We start from the raw sequence: 25,477 nt of genomic DNA on the forward strand, positions 1-25,477 counted from the left end.
CAGGAAAATGAGCTCCCTGTAGAAAAAGCAGGGGAGGTGACTCAAGTACTGGTGTCCCCTCTGAGGGGATCCAATTAACCCAAACTTCCACTGGAATAGCTGAAAGCTATCATGGTAAAAGACCTAATGCATATCTCTAAAATGGGCAGAAGTGATTCATAGCACAACAGATCCAGGGGAGGAAGGATGCTGAAACCTGACAGAGACCCAGAAATGACAGTACCTGACAGAACTGGCATTGATGATACAAAGGTCATATAAATAATTCATAGGCCCATGAAGGACCTTGTTACTAGCAGACATGAATCATAAACATCTTGAGTTGGAAGGAACCCACAAGGATCTTTAAGTCCAACTCCTGGCACCACACAGGTCTACCCAAAAAATCAGACCATGTGACTAAGTGCACAGTCCAAACGCTTCTTAAACTCTGACAGGTTTGGTGCCGTGACTACGTTCCTGGGGAGCCTGTTCCAGTGTGCTACCACTCTCTCAGTGAAGAACCTCTTCCTGACAGTCAACCTGAACCTCCCCTGTCACAGCTTGACTCCATTCCCTTGGGTCCTATCGCTGGTCGCCAGAGAGAATAGATCGGCACCTGTCCCTCTGCTCCCCCTTGTGAGGAAGCTGTAGGCCGCGATGCGGCCTCCCCTCAGCCTCCTCTTTTCCAGGCTGAACAGGCCAAGTGACCTCAGCTGCTCCTCATATGTCTTCCCCTCTGGGCCCTTCACCATCTCTGTAGCCCTCCTCTGGACACTCTCCAACAGTTTTACATCCTTTTTGTACTGTGGTGCCCAGAACTGCACACAGTACTCGAGGTGAGGCCGCACCAGCTTAGAGTAGAGTGGGACAATCATTTCCTTTGACTGACTAGCAGTGCTGTGTTTGATGCACCCCAGGATACTGTTGGCCCTCCCTCTGCCAGGGCACACTGCTGGCTCATATTCAGCTTGCTATCAAGCAAAACCCCCAGATCCCTCTCTGCGGGGCTGCTCTCCAACGTCTCATTGCCCAGTCTGTACGTATAGCCAGGGTTGCCCCATCCCAGGTGCAGGACCCAGCACTTGCTCTTGTTAAACTTCATGCGGTTGGTGATCGCCCAGCTCTCCAATCTGTCCAGATCTCTCTGCAAGGCATTTCCACCCTCAACAGGGTCAACAACTCTCAGTTTAGTATCATCAGCAAATTTGTTCAAAACACTTTCTAGTCCTACATCTAAATTGTTTATGAAAACATTGAAGAGGTCTGGCCCTAAACTGGAGCCCTGGGGGACCCCACTGGTGACTGTCCACCAGCCTGATGCAACCCCATTTAGCATAACCCTTTGAGCCCTACCCATCAGCAAATTTTTCACTCATCATATTATGTTTTTATCTAGCTGTATGCTAGATATTTTGTCCAGTGGGATACTATGAGAAACTGGTATCGAAAGCTTTACTGAAATCCAAAAAGATTACATCAGCTGGCTTCCCTTGATCGACTAGATGGGTGATTTTATCATAAAAGGAAATGGGCATAAAAGGAATGGGGGTACAGTGGACAACAAGTTGTGCTGGGTCTGTACATCAGATTGCAAGTAAAATAAATTGCTAATAAGCAGAGAACAGTATAGATACACCATGTTGGCAGACAGGTACTATCTGTCATACAACGGTCAGAACAACCCCAGAGCCCTTACCTAGAAGATCCAAGAAGGTGCAGAGCATGTCCTTGACATGTCCCATCCTAAGACATCCGGAGCTGGGTGACACTAGGAATGATCTTTTCTTTTTAAATAAAGCAAAATGAAACAAAAAGCTCAGCAAACTTCTAAGCATGTAGGATGTGGCTCCTAAACAAGTATGTTATTTTTATTTTAGGGAACTCATGGTTTTGGCTGGGATAGAGTTAATTTTCTTCATGGTAGCTCATATGGTGCTGTGTTTCAGATGCAGGTTGGAAATAATGTGTGTCACACCCTGGTGTTCCAGCTGTTGCTGAGCAGGGCTTGTACAGAGCCAAGACCTTCTCTGCTCCTGATGCTGTCCAGCCAGTGAGGAGGCCGGGGGTGCCCAAGGAGGTGGGGAGAAACAGCCAGGCCAGACCTCATGCTCAGCCATGGCACTGGGGGAAAGAAGGAGGAGGGGACCAGCTCGGGGTGACAGAATTTGTCCTCCCGGGACAACATCAGCATGACAAGCCCCACTATCCTGGAAGGGGCTGCACACCTGCCTGCCGCTAGGCAGGAGCAACTACATTCCTTGCTTTGCTTTGCTTGCGCGGGCAGCTTTTGCCTTACCTCATCAGCTGCCTTTATCCCAAGCCATGAGTTTTCACTTTTACCTTTCTGATTTTCTTCCCCATCCCACCTGGGGAGAGAGAGCGAGTGGAATTTTTGAGGTTCTGAATGGGAGGATTTGAAGAGCGATGGCTGGCGTGACAGGAGAGGTGCATCTCAGTGAATGAATGTCATTCCATTCTGTGTGTATTAGGAGGAAAACTTGAATTTCACAGACAGGCAAACACACAGGACTCTTTCACATGTATCATCAGCCAGGCATGTACATACTCTTAACACTCTGGTCATTTACCTGTGTCATAGAACCTGAGCATGGCTGCAGGGCCAACCATGGAAAGCCTGCCAGAAAAGCAGGCAGGCTGCTAGCAGCAGCTGCATGGATCTGCTCTATCAAGAGGCTGTGGAATTGCTTAGTTGGGAGATGGGACTCTAAAGGCATCCTGTGAAGCCACAGCCAGGAAAGAGGGCAAGAACGCAAAAATATTAAAGGTAAGTGGAAAGAGCAAAGTTTTTTGTCCCTTATTTGTTATAACAGGGACTCCTGAAATATGTGTTCTCTCTCCCAGTCAAAGCTGTGTTAATCAGATCTGAGAGAGCTTTTCCAGCACACAAATTGCTGTTCATATACAGTGATGAATGTTAGTGCTATTATACCGCACATTTGGAATTATGGAAGCAGGAGAACTTGACTGCAATCAACCAGCACTTGTCCCTAAATGTCATTGCTCACCAAAAGTACACGAGCTCATGCAGATGTGTACTATCGTACATAAAACACAAGGTCTTGGTCTGTGTCACAGATGCTACGCTGTTTTGTGGTGAGATGGCATGGTAACCAGCACAGAGTGGCTAAGACAGGCACCAGAGAAGCGTCTTTGCCATGTAAAGACAAAGCACAGTTCACGTATTTGAACTGTTCTGTCAGCTAAGTTATCAGAAGGTGAGAAAGTCAGAGGTCACAGACTCCTACCTTTACCTGTTTCACTGGTGGATTGTTAACTCCCTCATGCCTGAAGTGACCTGGGGACTTCAGTACACTTTTATGTCCTGGCTCTTAGATATCTCCAGCGGACAACTCTTTGGGTGCACTGCAGCTGACGACGTTTGTGCCCTGGATTTCTTCCCATATAACCCAGGACGCAAATGGGCAGAAGAGGGTGGTTTGCTGCATGCCCAGGTTCTGTCCCATTGTGTATTCAAGCTATAATTGTTGATTGATGTGCAAGGTATTTAGACAAAAAAAAAAAAAAAAAAAAGGACAGGCACAATTTTCTAACAAGTAATGTAATTTAATGAATGATATACTCTAGAAAATAGAAACTACCCAGATGCTGGTTGACAGGTCTGTTTGGGGTGGGGGGAAGGCCCTTGCTTGAACACACAATGCCTTGTTTCAATTCTTTTGGCAGTATTCATAGTAGCTGGAAACAATGAAACATCCACATATTGAAAGAGACACTAAGGAGAATTTTTTTGTCTTAATTGTAGTAGGTATGCAGAACGTCTTTTCACCCTGTCTCATCAGGTGACATGAAGGGCTCAGAGCTCACCAAGATGTTTACAGATGATTCATACCTGGAAGGGACAGACTCAACCAACTGTAAGTACCATAGTTCAGTGCTCAAAAATCATCAGAGACATGTCTTACTTTGCAGAAGATTTTCTGAACTCCGTGTTATTGCACTTCTTTCTGTGTGCTTTTCTGTATATGTTGTGTCTCTTCCCTCAAGGTCTGGCTGCTAATTCCAGGGAATATGCTTTTCAGAATGTCACAATACACTGTGTACAACTCTGGGTCTATTTTGGGCTTGGGCAGAGATCTTGTGTTGCTTGCCTGTTCAGTGACTGAGTGCTGTAGCAAGTACACATCGCTGAAAAGTGCAGTCAGGATTTTGTGTGCAGCCTTGTAAGGATCATCTTCAGACTGCACCATTGCCTTGAGCTCTGTCAGGGTGTAGCCATTGTAACGCTTGCTGTCTTCTGCCAGGGGCTGCACTGTCTCACCAATGTGTCTCACTTTCCACTTCAAGCATTTCAATTCTTCTTTTACATCTTCTAGTTCTTTCTCCATGGCTTGGAATTCCTCTGTGGTTACAAATCTCCTGGCAAGAAAAGAAGTGGCAGACACAGTGCAGAATTCAGTGTCTCAGTGGGGTAAAATCAGCCCAACTTGCATGGGGTCAGGCCACAGAAACTGAGGTTTGGAAGGGAGGTACCTGCCATGTCACTGAATACACCCTCCAGCTCTTATTTGTCAGACTACACAGTAACAGCCTATTTTCTCTGCTGCTGTGAATGGGAATTTTTTTCAGAACCTGACCATGCTATCGCTCCCTACAGCTACCTGAAAGGAGGTTGCAGGAGGCGGGTGTCAGTCTCTTTTCTCAGGTGACAGGTGATAGGAAATGGCATCAAGGTGCACCAGGGGAGGTTTAGAGTGGATGTCAGGAAGAATCTCTTCATAGAAAGGGTGGTTAGGCTTCGGAATGGGCTGCACAGGGAAATGGTGGAGTCCCCTCCCCTGGAGGTAATTAGGAAGGCTGGGGACGTGGAGCTTAGGGACATGGTGGTGGTGGTTTAGTGGTGGGTTTCTAGTGCTAGGTGGATGGTTGGACTTGGTGATCTTAAGGGTCTTTTCCAACCTAAATGATTCCATGAATCTATTGTTAAGAGGCTTTTTCCAAAGTCCAGATGGACTGAGTCTTTATGCCAGTACTGGCATTTAGTTTAAACTCTCTTTCCTCCCCAGGGCTTAGTAATTCTATTCTAATCCAAATGTAATGGTGATAGAATGTGGGGCACTTGTGTCACTTGAAGGGGGAACATCATTCAGTAAGATTCACCTTGAAGACCAAAACTAAATGGTAACTGTATTAGCCCACTAGAGGATAAAGAAGGAATGATGGTGGGGGTTGAGCTGTATCATGACAGTTTTGCTTCCCAGGTGGCTGACTAGTACAGGGAGAGAGATGGATTCTCATTTGAAAGGAAATGAGACCACATTTATACTGTTTTGTTCAAGGAGATGAGGTTGACAACCTGGCCCAGGCATGGTCCATATTCAGATCTGGTTAGCTAAAAAAAAGGGAAGGAAAATATAATGGTTTTGCAGGGTTATGTGAGAGCATAGGGTAGTTACAGGAAAACAAACATTGGAAACATCTAAATTGTAAAAGATTTAAATTGTTTGATAAGGGGTTGTTAATGATTGTGTATCATCTGTACTAAGTTGAGTCATTTGAGGACTTAAACGTGTATGATCTGGTTACATACCTTTCATGATCAGGATCTTCCAGATCTGATTCAAACCCCCTTCCTGTAGTTTTTAATCCAGTTTTAGAAGAGCCAGGAGATTGGGAACTATCTTCAGGAGTCATTGTTGCTGGAGGCCTTGTGCTTTTCCTGGTTGGGGTCAGTGTGTAAGCTGATGCCGAAGCTTCTAAGCTGTGTGCTGTGTGAGGACAAAAGGTGTAGAAGGAAGTAGCATTGATCCCTGGACTGACTGGAGAGGAGTCAGAGTATTGCTGAGGCTTGGCTGAGCTGGGTGTTAGACTGAGCCTGGGGCTGGATGGGCAAGATGCTGCAATAGTCCTTGCACCAAGTGGGCCAGAACATGAAATTGCTAAATTTTTATTTCTTTGCTCAAATGTCTTGGGGCTTGGTGATTCTCCTGGGGCCAATCTAGTGATGGAGACGATGTCCAGCTGGGTTTGATCCTGAACCGTGGAGATCTGTCTGGTTGGTTCTGATGAAAGTGAAGAGCTGCTTGATATGTTGCTGGAAGAGCTTGACGTAGCAAATGGGGGTATTTTCTGAGCATTATGATCACTCCTGTTCCTCTGAATGCTAGTGACATTTACAGCTGGGTGTTGTGAAGCCCTGAGGAAAGACAAACACACAGTTTTTCCTCTGGACTAGCCTAATTGCTTATAGAACAATTTTAGTTCTACTCTGGGACAATTTTAGGCATATATCCCATAGCTGCATTTGCCCATAGCCTGATTTGGTTCTCATGTCTGTATAAAATCCTCTGCTTCTGATGACCAAGAGCGAAGTATTTGAGAATAAGGCACACAAATTCATGACCAGTTCCTCCCTGGTGCCAGCTAAGCTATCATCGGCGTAATCACTGGCATGTCAGTGTTCTCCTTTTCAAAGTCACAGAGCTCTGTGAGAAACAAGGATTTGGTATTGGGCAAGGACAGGGAAACACAGGAAAGCTAGAAGGTTTCTGGCATATCGATTGTGACAAATTCCAGTAAGAATGCAAGAGGATAAAACCTGACTTGCAGGTTGTCTCAGCACCTGCCTTTGATCATCCCTGCAAAGCATGAAGACCAGCCCTCACCTTGGACCCATATGCTTTGGTTTCCTGGTAGCTCTGCATGGTTGCCCAGTGAATCATGGGATGAATAAACAGGCAAGGTAAAAATAGAAGAACTGCACAGAATGATATCATTATTCATGTAGTGACATTATAAGACATTTCCTTTATACAGCTGAGTGCTATGGACTTTTCCCTCCACCCTAAGTTGTAAACTGTGCACACAACTGACCAGCTTTTAGGTGACTGTAAATGCCAATTGCATGGCGTTCCAGACTGCCTCACCTGAATACTGTTTTCTGTACTTCTCTCCTGGCTGCTGCCGGGAAGGAGAAATCCCAATGCTTTTTGCTATATAGCTAAATCTGACTTAGTTTGGCAAGACTGATGGCAAGAGAAGAAGATATACCAGTGTAAACTGTAATTGTTCTCATGGATAGTGACTGCAGCTAGAAATCCTTTGACCTTGATAGGGAACATGAGCACATTCACTGGGCATATCACAATTCATAATTTCTGAGAAACAAAGGACATGACAGACTTCTGTAGTAATACCAGCTACCAGCTGAGTCCTCTTGTGCATCTGGTATGTTCATGTTCCTCTTGTGGTAGAAGATTGCAGAAAATCGTGGTCTGGATATGTTATATATGAGATCTAGTGTTCTGTTAGTAAAAGTGGCTTGAATTAACTGCATGTTCACTTCTCTGCCTTTCTCAGTGTCAGACACAATTAAACCCCATTTTTTAAGGCCCTAAAGGGCAAGCCTCACACCTTTTGGCTTCAGTGGGGCTGCTGAAACAGTTAAGACCTTTGCTAGATCACAGAATAATTATCAAGTTTAAATCAAATTTAGAGTTTTTATAATTGGAAGAGCAGACAGTAGCAGAGCTACTGAATATAAACAGAACCAAAAGGCAGCATAATATGAGCTATATAACAGGCAGGAGAGTAAACAAGGCCATTTGTTGGGGAACACCCTTCCCCACAAGTCCTTGCTTTCAAAAACTGACTGAACAGGGGATGAGAAGACATTTCCAATGGTGTAATTAAAGATGCTACAGAGCTGGATCTAAGATGCAAAACAGACTCCCTACCTACAAGGGCAGAGCCCTCATCCAGTGCAGCAGAGTTGAGGAGAGAGCGGTTTGAACTCCTGCTGCCCTTCATTGCCAATTCAGATGTCAAAGGAGAACGTGACATATTCAATGCCAAGGCGCTAGGGATGAAGCAGTCTCTGCTTGTGGCAGGTCTGGAAAGCTCTAACTGAGTCACAGTTAGTTAGGAAAGGCAAAGCCTTGCTGTTGCTGGAAAAAGGTAAATTCTGGATGCTTCTGCATGTTCCTTGCTCCCCATCCCATCCCTTGACAAAAGGCTTCTCTTTGCTCATAAAAGAAATGTTTCTGGGTTTTCTAATGCAGCATTTTTTTCTGGGGTTAAGTCCGGCCCGCACACTATGTGTAGCTTAAATGGGCTGCAACCCTTATCAGAGATATCTAAGCCAATGGCCTAGGACTGTGACCATCCAGGGATCTTGCCATTACTTAGGCATCATCAACAATGGTGTTGTTGGTCTTTTTTACAAAAAAATTGCACCTTTAGTAAAATGGAGAAATTGTCATCTTTTCCTGTTCTTGTAAATGTTATGCCATCATAAATAGAAACTTCAAACAGCTTCACAATGCTGTCTTCTCCAAACCAAATTTGAACTGAGTTTCCGGCTTCAGAGGTGAATTCCAACACTTAGTCCTCTTTACTGCTTGTAATGTGTTTTTTTTTTTTTCCTGAGACAGCCCAGCATATCACTACATATTCCTTACTAATATGTGAACACATTTCACAAGCTCTGTAATAGATAAGCATGATTTGTAAAATTGGCCACCTTTTACCAGTTTCTAAAGTTGGGTTTTATTTGCTATTTAAATTAAATCATTATTAGTAGAAAGACTTCCCTGAACAAATTCTCTTAATGGCAGCATTACAGAGAATATTTTAATTTTGGCCTTCAGTACTCAGGTGTTCTGACAGAATTTATGGCTCAGTCCTTAAACAGCTATCCAGGGATCTGAAAAGCCTTAGAAAAGCTTTTATACAAAAGCTCAAAAAATAAAGCTTTTTCAGGTGCTTTTGCAGAAGACTGGATTTTTCTATACTAGTCTACTGTTCATTTTTCTGAAGGGGTTTACAAAGACACTTCTTATGATCTTCTAACTTTGGAGTTAATACTTTCATGCTTTGTTCAACTGAGAACATATCTGCAGCAGAAATGCAGTATAATACCTGGCAACTCTGACAATGACATAGGTTCAAAGGATAATTCCAGCCATTTTGCAGAATAAAATCCAAGACAGATTTTTTTGAATTTGTCAACTCATGGTTTTGATTCAGGTCATTGAAGATGCTTTCCTTCTTCACTACTAAACCCCATGATCAGAAAATACTTTTTGCTGTGGAAAAGTGGAGGAAACTTGTTCCGACAATAGCAAAACTCATTTTAAGACAACTGAAATGAAAATACATTCTGTAATTTTATATATATATTTGTCCTGAAATTTCTTGTACTGTAAAACTATTTGAACATTAAATGAACAATAATCCTTGCTTACATTCTGGAAGAAATATAACATGCACAGTAGCTAAAATGCTATTTGGGTGCATATACAATCTGCAATACTTCTTCTCATATCTCTAGCAGTGTTGGCCTGGGCTGTTTTTTGTTTTATTTTGTTTTGTTCTTCATAATTCCTGGATTAGCTGTAGGAAATGGCACATTTACAGGAAGACAATATTTAAAAGAGTGTGACAAAAAATCAGTTTCATAACTCATTGAAATTTCTGTATGAAACTTCCCAATTCACTGGTGCTCTGGAAGAAAAAACAAGTATTATAAACTATCACTTTTACTTTTGCATCCTTCGATTTTCACTCTCCCCAGTGATTAACATGGGACTGAATTTACATTTATCATTATGTTTCTCACAGGAACAGAGGGACTACGTGGCCTAAGAAGAAATCTGGAGTTTGTTGAAGCAAAATGTCAAGTCTGGATTTTAGCAGAGGTAAATGAGGACAGAACTGAGACCTATAACTTTGGAGTTTCCTAGTGGGCAAGGGTTTGCCTGAAGACAGGACTGAAATTCCCATTGCTTTCAGTATTGCAAGACTGGTTCTTAGGTCTGTAACCATCGTGCTTTATCAGAGGGGATTTTTTTTCACTTGTTTTTATGTGGTGAATCACTATGAACTGAATAAATTACAGGAACAATTGCAGGACTTGGAGTTGAAATCAATGCTGACATGAAACAGGAAGGTGATTGCAGCTGTCATGTGCCTCCACAAGGAGAATCCTTGACTCAGCTTTGAGCAACATTTCAAATGCATCAAGCCCTTGTTGTCTGCCTTTTTCCAGCCCTGTGCTGCTCAGCATATAAAGCATGTTCCCTGTTGTTAGAGTGACCTTGTCTACCGTCTGTGCCTTGCCCTCTCCAGCTGAGCTTGTGCAATATACTTTCTGTGGCACTGAATTTGAAGATAGATGAAAGTTTCTTGCAAACCCAGCACTACCTTCCTTCTGTGGCTCCTGGAACCAAGAAAAAGCAGCAGATTTTCATTTTTATGAATCATTCTCATCATATTTTAAATCTAGATTGCTTCTGATGATCTTGTTTGAATAGAAAAAGATGACAATATGCTTTAAATTGAAGCACTGAGAGGCTGTTTGCATAAATCTTACTGTAGACAACCAGGGGTAGGAGGATGGTGGAAGAACTGTGGGATGGACCCTGGGGAAATGCCTGCAGGTGATGATATGAGAACAAAATGGATTTTTTTCAAGGCCTCCTCTCAGTCAGGCGACCCTCTAAAACACCCACACTGAAAAAACAATGACTTTCTTATTTTAATGATGGATGCATTTTGAATAGTCTTTCATTTTTCTGCAAGAAAAGGTGGTGTCCTGGACCCTGGGTTAATCTGCCTCAAATAGCAGCCAAGGCTTTTTGACACAGACAATAAGCAAAAAAATGGAGAATATGCTATTTCCTGCTATTGGCCCTTCTGAGCTACCTGTCTCCTCTTTAGCTTTGCCACCGTATCCATTCCTCCTTGTTCACTGTGTCTCCTGCCTCTTTCTTATCCCTTGTTCTACATCTGTTCTCTGTACCTCTCCCATCTGCCCTGTGGACCCCAAGAACATTGATCAAAGCAGCAGGCTCATTATATTAATGCCTAGTGGTGGGAGAGGATTGGAGGAGAGAGTGGAAGTGGTATGAACATACAGATGTCTGAAATCAGGTATAAGTAATAACAGTGAGCATTTCTTGCTCACAAATAACTGCAAAACAATATCAACAAAGATATCCTGATGTGAAACTTCTTCTATCATTTTTGTATAGCAACTGCCCAACCAGTGCATTGAGATCTCCCAGCCCTGCACATCTGATAGAAAAAATTGAGACCTGCAAGGTCAAAAAAGACAACAAATAGGCTACTGGGAGTATTTAGACATTTGCAGTGGAAATGATAAGTTTGGTACAAACAAAATATGTCTGGAGTTATTAGATGTGTAAGTGCCAGCGCCATACATTTGCGAAGGAATCGAGCAGAGGATGTCAATTTATAGCTAGAGCTCCTCGATGTTGTTCTTAGCCCAGCTCAGGCAAGTTTCCATGTTAAAGGAAAATTATGGTTTAGTGATGGACATTACATGGTTTAATGTATAATTATCAAGACCGGCTATTGCATTACTCTGATCAAGACTCCCAGAATCAAGCTTCTGAGAGATTTATAATTAAAGGCCACTTTTCAAAATGGATGCTTAGTCTCCTAGCAGAGGAACTTGAGATCCTTGAGTCCTGTCCTGTCCTGAAGCTCTCTGTGTTACCTGCAATCTCACATTTCTCCTGGGTTGTTCTCAAACCTTTATTATTCTCTCCTCTAAAGTCATCTGTAGAGTGGGTGTTTGTCTTCTATGATTGCTCAGCCTTGTCCTTTTAATCTTTTATGTAAATGTTTTAGCATTTCGCTCTACAGTGGCACTCAATAAAAACCCTCACTCTCAACAAGATCCAGATATTCAATTTTGTCATTGTGGAAGGACAGGAAAAAAAATGGTATCTGAATATGAGTGAATATTCTTGATATACTGTTTCGTTCAAATTAGAACAACCTTGGAGCATTTCTAAGTGAGACCAGCTGGCAAGTCCTCCAGGGAATGAAGTGCCAGCTGAAGTTTTGAGCACTAGCCATTAGCTTGGTAGGGAGGGAGTTTTCTTGGGAAATATGACCCAGAACAATTTCATACTAATAGATTTTTTCAGGCCTGCGAAAATGAAGGATGTGGATCTGCCTGTGGAAAGTTCTACAACTGCCATGACATTTTCAAGGAGCAAGAGTTACCAACTGAGCTGATGACAAAGCAAGCCTGAGAGCAGCACTAACTCTAGCATGTCTGCGTGGAGACCACCTGGAGCGCTGTTCCAGCTGGTCTGATGAGGAAGCAGAACCATTAATCATTAGGGTTGTGGACACCAAGCTTCCATGAGTATGTGGCTGAGATGTGCATCTCAGCAAGACAGAAGCAGCAAAATGCTATGAGGTTTCCAATTTTTATTAGCACAGACTTAATCCTAGAGCTCTGTCAAGCAAGTCACTTTCCCCATCCTCCCTCCTGCTGAATGAAGAATCATCTGCTTTCTTTGCAAGGAAATTGATGGAGACACAACACCTCTTTCCTGGAGAGTAAAGGAAAAGTATAGTATTAAGAGTAGGACAGGAGCCATCCTCCAATATTGCTCCATACATTGAACCATTGATTCCCATAGCTTAAAGCAAGTTTTTTTTTTTTTTGCAAATGATGAATAAAAGCATAACAAATTTCTGAATAAAGATTAATAGAAGTGCAAACAAAAGGCATTAATTATATAAATGTTATTGTCTATCAAAACTGCTTTCAATCATTTTTATACTCAATAGCATGCATCATCATAAAGTGGTGATAAATATAGATGAAAAATGGTAGTGATAATGAAAGTTATACAGGTGTAAATTATAGCATATTTTTAAACTACTATGAAATCACAGCTTTTTGAGATAGCATAAAATTATAGGATATATGTACAGCCTAAATTGAATCCTGGAGAATTTTGTACTCTTCATATGCTAGTTGATTACTGTTTGGGCAGCACTGTCTGGGAAACTTACAAACCTCTGTTTACAGTGCTTCCTACTCCAAACCTTATTCTTAACTCCAAGAAATCTGTTGTGGGGACAGTACAAGCCATTGTGTGCCGGATATATTCAGAGCCATGATCACTTACTATTTGGGGAGCAGCTATGGAGGCACTGTAACCTCAGATCCCCAGCCTCAGCCCTCTCCTCCTCAGTCCTGGAAAAGAGAATATAGAAGTAGCACCTTTAACAGAAAACAAGGCTGCTCCCAAATGTACAGAAATGGAAGGGTCAAAATAAATAAGAGAACAACATACCTGGGCTCCTCCATCTATAGCCAGCCAGGCCCATTATGGTGATCATAACAGTCTCAGGAAGGACTCAGTTCCATTGGTCTTGCCCCTCTCAGGGGAAAACTTATGTAAAGAGGCCATGGGGAATAGAAATGAGGGGCTCAGGGCTGCGTCTCTCCCATTCTTTCACTTTTTAGGATGCATTTAAGCATCAGGGACTAACAGCATTGTACAGTACATGCGTGTTGGGAGTGGATATGTTGCTAGTGCTACACCATTTAAATGCCAGTTTGTAATTTTCCAGAAGGAATAGCTCTGCAGATAGACCCTCCTGTGTTGCAGAATGATGTGCAGGATAAAGTATAGAATAAATTCAAGGCAGAATGTTACACTCATCCTTGTGTGCTAATCAAAGGTGAATTGTCAGATGTGAAATTCTTATTGTTGCCCATGACAAGATATTGACCCTGTAAAGAGGAAGTACTGCAGGTCAGTAGCTTAAAACCTGTTCAAATATAAAAGGTGACCAAGGAAGAAATCAAAGCAAGAGTCTGGCATATCTTTTGACAATATGATCTGCACGACATTTTTATGTGAGTACAATGAAGTTAGAGAAAGAAAGGTCTGATTAAGGTACATTAAAGAAATGCACAAAAACTAAAAAAAATGTGCTTAAAAATAATGACTTAAAAAGTTCAGATTCTCAAAGGGTCAGGAACAGTCCTGATTTACTACTTCTGCAATAATAGTTTTGGTCCTGACATCTGTTCCAAACTTCTCCCAGCATTTGAAAACTACATTTTCTAGCCCTGCAGAGACAGTTTGTCTGCACTGTTATCAATGTCAGTTTATACTCATTTCAAGTTAGAATTTCACCAGTAACATCTGCCTGATGTTTCATCAGTTTGCAGAACAGAGTAAGGGCTTAGTCAGCAAGAAAGACGTTGTGAAAACAGCTCAGTACCACAATGGGTTTTGATGGACAGTTGAAAGTTGGCAAAAACTGGATGGATGAATTAACTGTGGAAGTTTGAACTTTCCTGATTTGCTTGATAAATTTGTATGCTGGCTTGACAATTGCTATGAAGTGAGATTTGCTTCACAGGGAGTGGAAGGCTGGGTATCAGACAGGTGGCAGGGCCATGCTGATCTCTTGAACCTCTCTCTGAGAGGTTCCCTCTCCCATTGGTGCCAGGGTGGGCTGACCTCCTTACCCCATCTGCAGTGGCTACAGGTCCAATGGGATGCAGCACTCCTGGCCTCACACAGCCTGACCATGCCTGGATGCGTTTTTCAAAAGCTGCTACTCTTCCTCCTCTTGCCAACAGTAAAAGAGGTCACTGGCTAGTTCAAGATTACTCATATCATTTCAATAGCTTTTTATTCCTTGATTAGGTACTGACTAGTCCCTCTCCATGAAAAGCTCCCCTGAATTTGATTTCTGCCCTTTCAGCCCCCCTATCTGAACCCTAAGCTTTAGTTCTCCATACTCTTATCCAAAGCCTCCACATTCCCTCACACTAGATCCTCCTCTCTGCAGCTTTGAAGGTCCTTCCCATGTACAGCACAGCTGACGTAGTTCCTATGGTGTGGAGACTAGTGTTCACAAGCAGCAGTAATGCAGACAGGCTGAGGCTCATATGCTGTGAGGAGGGGATGGAGTGAGCTGGTGGGGAGCGATGGGTTGGGGGCTATGTGGCTCATCCCCTGCACAGGTTGTGAACATGGTGTACACTTCTTGAAACAGGAGCCATCAAGGGAACATCATCTAATACATTGCTAGTGAATCTTCAGTTGGGGTCTTAGGGAGTCCTCAAGAAAAGCTGGTGCAGATGCATGCGGTTAAAATTAAATGAAATACAGTGATGTTATGCTTGACAAAGTACTTGCAGGAGAGGTGTTTTGTTGTCTTTTTGTATTTTTTTTTATTCATAAAACAAATGTCTTCTCTGGGAACAAGGGCCTATAGATACATGTTCCAACAAAAAACTTACTTCAGACAAAATGGGGCTAACTCTTCTTCTTCCCTGTCTCCCAGATGATGAACTGCAGCTGTGGAGACTGATGTCAAAGCTTTAACTTCCTCCAAAAAATATATTCCTCTTAGAAAACTGCCCACTGCACTAAGTCTTTTCAACACAGAGCCTGTTTGCATGTGTACCGTGGATGCTGAATGTGTACTGAGGTAGAGAAACATGCAAAGAAGAGGGTAGTAATATATACAAAGCAAGTGGAAGGAAGAAAGGCCGGATGGTTTTATTTAAATGTTTTGAAAAGGAACATGGAGGTGTAGGAGTAGGAGGGAAGGTGAAGTATCCCTGGATATATGCACAGGAAGGAAGGGGAATCTATTTTCTATTTGTGCAAAGGAACATCAGAGCTAGAGGAAGTCATGTGCTTGCTGAAACTGTTGGCACTTCCTTGGTGATGCAAAGAATCTAGAAATATGGTTCTACTAATCAATGTTCCCAGCACCCCTGCATTCACGGAGCATATCCGGGTGATGCTGACCACAAGCATGCTAACTTTAAAAAAAAAAAAAGCCTGCAATGCCACACGGCTTTAGATCTCTAGAATGATCCCATGGTAATGCTGCCTCAGGACTTCTTGTTACACACTCAGATATGATGATTAAAATAATGCAAAATAAAAATAAGAAAATCATAATCATGAAGTACATTAGTTGACAGTGAATATAAGATCAAGCATCAACAACATTGTAAGAATGCTGTAATTATCAGTCCAGAAATGTAAGACATTGGTAGCCTAAATGTGTTTGCCGGGAGGTCTGTGGAGTGTCATGCTGCAGGATGAACAGGGATGTGGCAGAGATGTGCTCTGCATGAGAGGTCTGAGAGGTGCTAGGTCTGTGATAGTCACTCTGAGGGCCACATGTGCTGTTTGGGGGCACGTCTCCATCCCATGGATGGGAAGAGGATACGTGCCATGCAAATGTGTATTTTTGGCTACCTTTCTGAACAGTAGTTTCATTTCAGGGGCCCATTGTGGGACCTCTCATTGTCTGCTGTGGCAGCACATGGTCTGGGGATGCCACGTGTTTGGGCTGTGTTTGCCAGGTGTGTGTAAAAGAGACTGGAGGATATGGCCAACTAGTGAATTGTTCACACAAACTCAAAAGGAGCAAGGAAGCTGGAAGAACAGAATAAAATGTACAGCCCTGTCATAGAGCAAGTGGTAGAGACAAGAATATTAAACACGGGTCATCTCTCTCCAGTATGAAGGCTGTTCCATACGCATGTTGCCCAGTACGGCACTTGTTTTGAGTGATATATATATATAAAGAGAATTAAAAAACACATGGATTTATACTGGCCAAAGTGGCTTTTTGTCTTGGGTGTACATGTGTTAAATACGCTGTTAGTTGCATGGCTAAGATGAAGCCTTCCTCCCAAGAGACGTGAACAAGCCTTTGGTGCTGGATTCAACTTGTCATGCTTGGTGGGCCAAGCTCAGTCATTGATCTGTTTATCTAGTATGTCGGTGTGAAGGTCTCTGAGATTACAGCTTCAACATGAATTTGATTGGAAAGTGGTATGTGATATTGTTTTACTTGTACATAAAAATGGCGAGTCTGTGTAGTATGTAGCGTGCATGAAGAATCAAAATCAAACCACACAACACAGATGTGGGATAACGAGGGTTACAGTCCTCTATGCAGTTATTTTTTTTTCCTATTTACTGTTCCAGAAAGGGCAGCAGTGATATCTTATAAAGTTTCCTTAGCATTTCCCAATATGATGCAACATATTCTGTTGCTTACAGTTCTGCTGGTCTCACATCTGCAATTCTCAGTTCAATAATTCAGCTGTTTCCCTCTCACTTTGTATTTCCCCGAGACACACAGGGACCACTTCCCCTTCACTGTCTGTACTTTTTTTTTTAAACACAAAAATTTTTTTAAAACTCACTGTTGTCTCTAAAAGCAAAATTAGGAAAGTCATGGTTGATTGAATCATTTCTTTGATCCTTCCATATCGTATGAAATGTAGAGAGAAAATCTGCAATTTGGCAGAGAAGCAATTGTAACAGCAGAGCCTATTAGTTAAGGTTGGCTAACCAAAGCAAAGTTATAAGCAGTAAGGTCTCTAGTTTTTCCTGCTCAGGAGGACTCCTCAATTTCCTACCGAAATGTCTGATCATGCTAAATTTCCTGTCTCCTCAAAGCTCCCCAGCCACTCTCTTCCACCACTGAGAAACTGCTACGTCAGTCAGAAGAATGGGAATGAATCCTCCCTATGGTTTCTGCAGCCAAAATATCTTTACATTGCTTCTAACAATCAGCTTTTGTTGAGGATTCTCTGCACTTATCAGCTCCTTGTTGCATGAAGGCATACCTAAAGAGTCTATCAGACATTCCTTGTTGTCTGAGGTCAATGTTTTTGCGTTCTTCACATTCTGCAATGTTAAGCAAAGCTTCTTGTGAAAGAAGGAGGGCAGCAAGTGCACAAGTGCAGCCACACGGGCTAACAAAAAGAGTACAGATCTATGACTAGCAGAACTCAGAATAAATTAGCATACTTTTTGACAAGGCATGCCTATATCCTAGTCATTAACCCATAGTGCCCTTCAGAAGGACCCTGCAAAGTCCAAGGCCTTTTCTGTGCTTTTTATTGAATAATTATTCCATATGCAATAAACTAATTTCTATTATATGATGTGTCAGCACCTTCCAGAGTGGCTGATCTGCATCCCATCTCTGCTGCCAGCAAGCGTAATTGCTCCAGTAGCTCATGTGGGCTGTCTCCTCAGGCACATTGTAAACCCCACTGGTGACAAGCGCAAGGTGTGTGTTCTAGAGAAAGGAGAATAACTGGTATAACTGATACATTGCAGATGGTTATGATGAGCGAGTAGAAAGGTGGAGATTGGTGCTGTTAAGTGTTTAAGTTTATGGGCAATGATTTTTGTGTGTAAGTGCAGGGGAAGGGGATGGAAAGGGAAGGCAGGATTAGTGTATCATGGACCAAATATAGAACTACGCAGGAGGCCAAAGAATGCGTGGGAAGTGAGCAATATATGTGAGGGGGAAGACCAGTGCATATACCATAACTGTGTGTTGACAGTGTTTGTACCTCTACCCCTGTACCCCTATCCATACAGAGGAGGGGATAGCACTATAGGGGGTGCTGGGCATGCAGCAAGAATATGTAGGGTCTGTGTGGCAGAAGAGAGTGATAGCTTTTCTCTGAGGGTCAGGAAATATTTTGTAAGAAGTGGAAAATGCCTGTTAGAGGTTTTCCTGGTTGTCCTGTTCTTGTCATACTGGTAAGTGCACTCTCAGGCCAAGGAAGGAGCTGAATATGGACCCTGTATCTCATGATGAGGGCCAGCTGGCCACCGAGCAGTTGGCTGTGCAGAGCCACAGCCACAGGCCTGTGCCTTGCGTGGTGGGCCCTGCCTGGTGATGGTCACACAGCGTGGGGCCAGCAGTGGGACAGATGGGCCATGGCACCTGCAGGCTGTGTTTGTAGACAGTGTAAAGGAGTGTTTCTGGGCCTTCAGAGCTCAAATGGAACTTGATGTGAACCTAAGACCCTTGGAGCAGCGTGGGTGGCAGTGTGGGTGTTTTTGCAAAGGAGCATGGCACCGCAATATGATATGTGCACTATTTTTGTGTGGAGGAGCTCAGGAAGAGCCCAGGATGGGTTGTAGCATGTGAATATGGAAGATGGCAACTCAAAGGTAGCCTGGTGGTGGCTGGAAAATGTCTCAGCAACTACTAGAACTTTAGGGAGGTGCCTATGACATGCTCTGAGAAAGGATGGCTGTAACAGTTGTTATACCCCCACAACTTTACCTTCTTCAGGCAGGGAAAATCTGATTGCATTTGTAACATAGCTTCTTACGTATTCCTATGAATCAAATGCATTCTGTAAGGACTTATTAGTCTTGTGTTTTAATGAGCACATATGAAAAGGCAGGCACTGGGACATCACAAAATTTAAGTAAAAACAGATCAAGCAGGATCTTTTGCGTTTCTCTTTAACACACATCTTCTCTGCGTATCTCAGAGACTTTGCCCACATGTGCTGAAATGGGCGAGAGCCTGGGTTTTCTGAGACTTGCAGAGTCCATGAAAACCTCCACTGACCGAGAGACTGTCTGCACTGACCTTTCTCTGAAGTACTTGATGGCTTCCTGGTCTAGGAAGTTCTGTTCTTCTCGAAAGCCCTGCTCAAAGATTTTGCGCTTGTGTCTGAACTCAATGACAGTCTTAGTGTAAGAGTTCAAGGTAGTAACGGAGGCCGCCATGCAGCAGGTGAAAGAACCCCATGCCAGACTGTGGAGAGAGAAACCAGCAAACAGAGCTGGGTTAAGACAGTAGCTCATGTCATATTTCTGAAGCCAAGAGACACACATACACAGGATGTGATTAGGTAGGTAAGTCAGCAGTGACAAACCCATCGTCCTCATCTTACCTCTAATGACTTGTGGCACATGCTCAGACATGCAGGCAGATGCTGTGCTGGGCACGGCTTTAATCCCATGGATGAGTCCTAACGTTAGCACTTGGGGCACTGACAGAAGAGTCTGACATGTCTAGCTTTCCTTTTGAAATGTTTCAGAGCCTAGCAGACAAGTGCTAAAATGTATAGAGCAGTAATGAACACCTGGAAGGAGTTGTGCAGAGAAGTGTAATACCCCAGAGAGCATGTCTTTTGGGCCCCTAGAAGGTCTCCAGCATCTATGGGAGACTGGCTCCAGTGCTACTTCATGAATGGTTTCTATTTCATTTTGCCTTCCTCAGACTACTGTACTTCCATTTATCCCAGTTCATGGACATTTCTAGCATCCCTGGCTTATATCCAATCTCTGAAAGCCTGACCAGATTAGAAGACAGCACTTCCATTTTGTGGAGACATCCAACCTGAGGGCAGTGCCCCAAGCAAGCAAGCGGTGCTAGCCAACCTCAGTCAGCCAGTGGCAGGACACCTGCAAGTGACAGCCAGGAGCATGGGGAGACAGGGAGAAGGAAGGTGGAAGTAAAAAAGTGACTGTCCCAGTGCCAGACTGGAACAGCGGTGTTAGTCTGGGTCTCCTGGCAAGCAGAATTCAGCTGGGAGCTGTTCCGCTCACTGCTTGTCGATTAGGTTTCCCTCCTGTGTGCCTTCTGCCTCCAGCCTTTGCCTCACTGATCTTATGTTCAGATGTGGCTTGGGGGACTCCCAGGCCCAAGGAATTCAGGGTTTTTTTCAACACAAGTGTGGAGCACAAACAAGGCACTGTTTTCCCCCCTACTGTTTGAAGGACTTATCCTTGCTCAGTTTCCCCTCCCACCACATTCAGCCCATCATCTCCAGCTGCATCTATTTCATATTGGCTCCTTAACTAACTTGGATTAACTTAATCACCTGTCAGCTACACACTTCACCTGTTCCTTTCTTTCATCCTTTCTATAACCAATTTTAATGTTGATATAAATTATGCAGAATAGAAAAAATACAACCACAGTAGCATTATCTCATAAATAAGCATTATAAACCGAGCTCTCAGCATGAACTGTTTTCCCCTGAACTGTTTCGCAAACTGCAAATGTTCTGCAGACAGGGAAACAGTCCTTCATTTCAAATTAGACAGCACATATTCATGAACTGAAAAACCTGGGAAAAAAATGGTTCAAGTAAACAGAAATGGCTTATTTCAATGATTTCAAAACTCAGTGCATAACAACAGTCCTTTTACAGACTCCCATGGTAATGAAGTGTGTGGAAGCAGCCCTTTCCTAGCCAGTTTTGAACCTGTTTGCCAGATGCAATCAAATGAGAAGGAAGTGTAGTGAACCCTTGGGGGGATGAAGTTCCCTTAGGCTTCCCATGGTTGGGTGGAGACGTGGAAAGGAAACTTGTGCTACGTGTAAGTGTCCAGGCACAGGGAAGCCTGGCAAGTGACTTCATGCACAGAGTGCATGGAAAAGCTCCAACAGCCCCAGACATTTCCAGCTGGTCTCCAGATCTATATCAAAGAAGAAGCCAGCTGAAACCACATGCTTCACTGTGCCCACTTAGTGCCTGGGGAATAACACACGGAGAACATTTTCTCTTGAATGTTTCTGATCATTTCTAATCATTAACTCAGAAATGTTGAAAGGTTCAAAGAAGGAAACGCAGAAAGACTCTTGGTGTGACCTCAGGTCTGGCATTTGGCAAATCATAATAATGAGGCAATTATGATTGATATGATTTAGTTATTATGGACCCTGGTTAAATGTCATTCATTTTTTTAAGTGTAAAGAGCACTGAGTTACATCATACTCTAGTGAAGACCTCTTTAAAAATAATGGCCCTCCATGCCAGCTGTGCCGAGGTGTGGTAGGACTGTATCTGCACTGCCTCTGGTAACTCAGCTCAGGTCTGTGGCTCAAACAGCTCAGGCTTGTGCATTTGTTTTCTTTCTGGAGCAGCCAAGCCTGAACTCCCATTGATCCTTGGAAACGCTGAAACTCGCTGCCTAGAGAATCCATCATCCCATTCCTGATGTGTGCCAGAGCATGGACCAACCTCCAGGTTTTGCCAGAGGCCTGGAAAGGGGGTCAGATAGCATGGACTGAGGGGTGCATTTTGAACCCTGGGACTTCTGAGCAGATCACAAGCAGCTATTGCTTATTTTGAGGAGAGGTATAATTATCATTCCTATCCAATAGAGAGGAACTGTAGTCACAGAAAACCATTTTTCCCATTGTCATATTTGAAACGAATGACAGTCTCTAGCTCTATTCATGACCTTTGGCTCTTGGGGAGGCTGTTCCCTGGCACCCCTCAGCAGTGTTGCAATTCTCTGTGCTCTGGTAGGTGTTCTAGAGGGATGCTGCTGTGATACTTTTTACCAGAAGCTGTAAATAACGCTGATGTTTGCACTACTGATTCAAGGATATTTAAATCTCGTGCTTCTGGCCATCGATTGGAGCCAGACAGAGTAGAAAGAAATTCCTGCATGTGCAGTTTCCAAACCCACCAGATTGTGTGGGCACTTGTTTTTAACTCTTCTTCAAGTGGGTGTTCAGGGCCGGGCAGTGCCAGGAGTAGCTGTGATGCACTGGCCTGCACAGCAGTAATGGTTTGGGTGTCGCTGAAGGGAAGAAGCCTTGCTTTGGCTGTGTTTGAGTTTCAAACTGGCACAGCATGAGGAATCCTCTGTCCTGTCTCAGGCTGCTGATCCACACTGCAGGCTGAAAATGCTGCTGCTGTTCACATCTCCCTCAGGGAAGCTGTGACTGAATTCATGTTTGTGCCTTGCCCAGCATCTTGCATTGACAAATATGTTGCCTTGTAAGGTACTGGGAGGGAGAGACTTCCAGTACTTGCACTTCTGCAGAGTATGAAGTGCTGTCACCTCAGGGTGGGACTCTGGGCTCTTAGCACATATGCAGTGTGCATGGGTCTGGGATGGGCTCATGTGCCAAACGGGCCTGTTCTGTGACAGGCAGCTCTTGTCTTGCAGAAGATGAAGGGTGAATAATCTAATGACTGATTTACCATGCAAGACATTTAACAACATTATTAATTTTGAGTTTTGCAGTAAATTATAAAATAGATTACTAAAGACAAATAGATAGCAAGCATTACTATTTGATTGTATTAATATACAATTATTATTGTTACATGTTATAAATGTTTATATTAATATTATATGTATATAAATATATAAATATATTTATAAGCTCATCCTTGTATGCAATAATAAATATTTATTAGTAATCCACACAATAAGGTGTATGTTAAAAATAATGTTATTTATATATTGCAATACGTTACTAAAATGTTAATAACTCCTCCCATGAAACACATTATACAGAAGAGTAAAGGAGAGATTAACAACTCCCTGCAGTGTTGTGCATAAGAAGTACTTGTGTTCATTTTCTGGTGTTTGCCAAGATTGCTGTATTTGCTTTGAGATGGAAATAAAATAATACAATATATTCATAAACGAAAAAACTGAAGTGTTTTCCCAACCCATACAAAGAGGCTGATGCTTCTAGAGGAATAAGAATGTTGTTTGCAATGCTTTTATTTCTATTCTCCTCATTCTGCTATTCTTGTCAAGCTTATAAACTTGCAAACAATATAATGCAGCTGATGCATCTTGACCAAATTATCTTTATTCAATTTTCAAAGATAACTGGGAAAGTTAAAAAAGAAAAATTAAAATTCTCCAGAATGTCCTTTCTATTCTCCCAGGCCTTCTCACCATGATTCACAGGAGAGGCTCACAGTGCCAGGAGTACTATGAATTTCTCTGCAGTTGTGTTAAAAATTACAAAATAAGGTTCATCTGAGACATTAATTAAAAACAAAACCAAAAATAACAACAAAAAATCCTAATGCTCCCTGAAATGCCATGGCAATTATGTACCTAAATTGAACTCTAATGACAGTGCTCAATTTGTGTTGGTAATTGTGGTATCCGTCTATTTACAAATGCTATGTACCTGCTGATACGCACAGCTGCTGCTGTACAATTATCGATAACTGTCCCCTAACACTTCAGTGATTGCATGGCTATGTTGTTTTTTGCTCCTAGCATTTTGGCAGCTGGAAATTCACATGCATGTTCCTGGAAATTTGAGGTGATTCGTACAATCTCCCAACAGACTGATGGAACAACTCAAAAATGAAAAGATATTAACTAGCGGTGACACTTACCAGAAGGACCATCCATAGTCCCATGAATGAGGTCTCCAGTCCTCTGGCCCAAGGCTGACTGTCACTTGGAAAACTTGAGTATACATCATGTGTGCCACCATCCCCAAGAGACCTGAGAAGTAAGGATTGTAACATGAAATTTTGTGCTATTTAAAAAAATCTTTTAATAACACTAGGCAGCTCTGAAAGCTCTGCTAAAGTCTCTGCTGTAGTTTTGTGGGTCTTTTATGCCTCCTATTCTAATGTGGAGGTGTTTGCAGAGGAAAGGTGTGACTGAGAGCTCATTATTTTACATCATACTGAATTCTCAATTAAGAGGAGAGTTAAAGAAAGAAAACCGTTGAAGAAAATTTTGCACAATTAGCATTGCCTCTAACCATGCTGCTGCAAAACAAGGGTATACCACCCACAAGATATGTCACTTAGCCCATCTCAGACAGGCCTCAGGTAAAAGAATAAGGAGAGATGTTTCAGTAGGCAAAGCTAGGCTGAAAGTGTCAACTCCAAATAGAACGTTATTTTAGCTGAATGATTGTTAAGATTTATAAATCTGTACACTCGGAAAACAGTTGGATGTTACACAAAAATTTTAAGTTAATAGCTTGATATTCCTGGTAATGTGTGGTGAGATTCTATCACAGGAATACTTTTAATGGTACAATGTTGATAATGCTTGCTTTATGACACCTCTATATTTTTTCTGAGATAAGTACAACTGAATGAATATTAGGCCATGTGTTAGCTGCAGTTAGATGACATGGTAACCTGAGTTGGCTCTGCCACTTAGCTGACCATCATGGTTCTTCAGCTTAAGCAGAAAAAACTGCCTGTATTTTTACACTTAGACATCTCTCTGAGGAAAAGCAAAACTCTGTTTTCAAGAAGTGGTAGCAAGTGGCAGCTCTGATGCTTGGGGAATTTTCTAGATACAATAGGCAGGGATATGTCTGCTTTAGTAACTACACGGTGCAGCTGAGCTCACAAAAAGCATGGGTCCAGGCAGTTAGCTAAAAGTAGAGCAGGGTCATCCATTTCCCAAACAGACCTTGGGCCTACAGATGTTAAAAATCCCTCTGTGCTGCAACAACAGTTGAAGGCACTTCAAAATACCGGTGTTCTGCCACAACAGGGTACATTACACTTTGTCCTTAACTGAAGTCACCATTTATCGATGTCTCTGATCATCTTTTTTTTTTTTTTTTTTTTTTTTTTTTCCCCCACAGGTGCCTTTCCTCCATGTGGAGTATTCTGATTTTCTCTGCCTAGACCCAAATTTTGGCTCTTCTTAACTTGACTCCTGTTTTCTTCCAGAATCTAAAGAACCTCATTAGTCTCACTACACGTGGGTGATTCAGGGCTGTTCTGGGGGAGGGAAGCTGGGGGAATGCCATGTTTGTGTTGAAGGTATATTAAGCAGGACATCGCTGTAGGTATGTTAAGCAAGACAAACGTCATATTTAATGCAAACAACTGCAGGGGCTGAAAGAAGATATTTTATTACAAGAAACCACAGTGAATTGCTCAGCTGCTCCATGTCAGTGTGACACAGTAGAAAGTCAGGAGGTGGAAGGAGCAGCTCACATCGGCAGAACTGAGATTTCAGCAGGGTGGGTGGCCTAGTGGGAGCTCAGCAAGCTGGCACACACCTGGCTTGATTCTGGCTGTATTTCATTTCCAGAATTTGTTGGGAGTTTGTTATACTTTTTAAGTCAGTGGATTTTTCTCCAGCTGGTGGTTATGCATTGATGTTAAAAT

General features: G+C 42.7%; 1 protein-coding gene and 1 long non-coding RNA gene across 5 annotated transcripts in view; one reads left to right on the top strand and one right to left on the bottom strand.

Moving 5' to 3' along the window:
• Nucleotides 1-3,568: 3,568 nt before the first annotated feature.
• GSG1L (GSG1 like) overlaps nt 3,569-25,477 on the bottom strand; it is a 62,596-nt gene continuing 40,687 nt past the window's right edge. For 2 of the 4 annotated variants that reach the window (XM_040574406.1, XM_040574405.1), the window contains 3 exons: nt 23,723-23,834; nt 5,552-6,157; nt 3,569-4,380 (listed from right to left, as the gene is read on the bottom strand). In XM_040574406.1, the coding sequence (XP_040430340.1) occupies nt 3,954-4,380; nt 5,552-6,157; nt 23,723-23,834 (1,145 nt within the window). In that variant the 3' untranslated portion in view covers nt 3,569-3,953. The other 2 variants (XM_040574407.1, XM_040574408.1) reach the window with 2 other exon arrangements.
• The window catches only part of LOC121078324, a 33,171-nt gene continuing 27,310 nt past the window's right edge, over nt 19,617-25,477 (top strand). The window contains exon 1 of the long non-coding RNA XR_005824528.1: nt 19,617-22,092. This is a non-coding gene — a long non-coding RNA (uncharacterized LOC121078324). The remainder of the gene's footprint in view (nt 22,093-25,477) is intronic.

This window comes from Cygnus olor, chromosome 15 (genome assembly GCF_009769625.2).
Source record: "Cygnus olor isolate bCygOlo1 chromosome 15, bCygOlo1.pri.v2, whole genome shotgun sequence".
NCBI lineage: Eukaryota > Metazoa > Chordata > Aves > Anseriformes > Anatidae > Cygnus > Cygnus olor.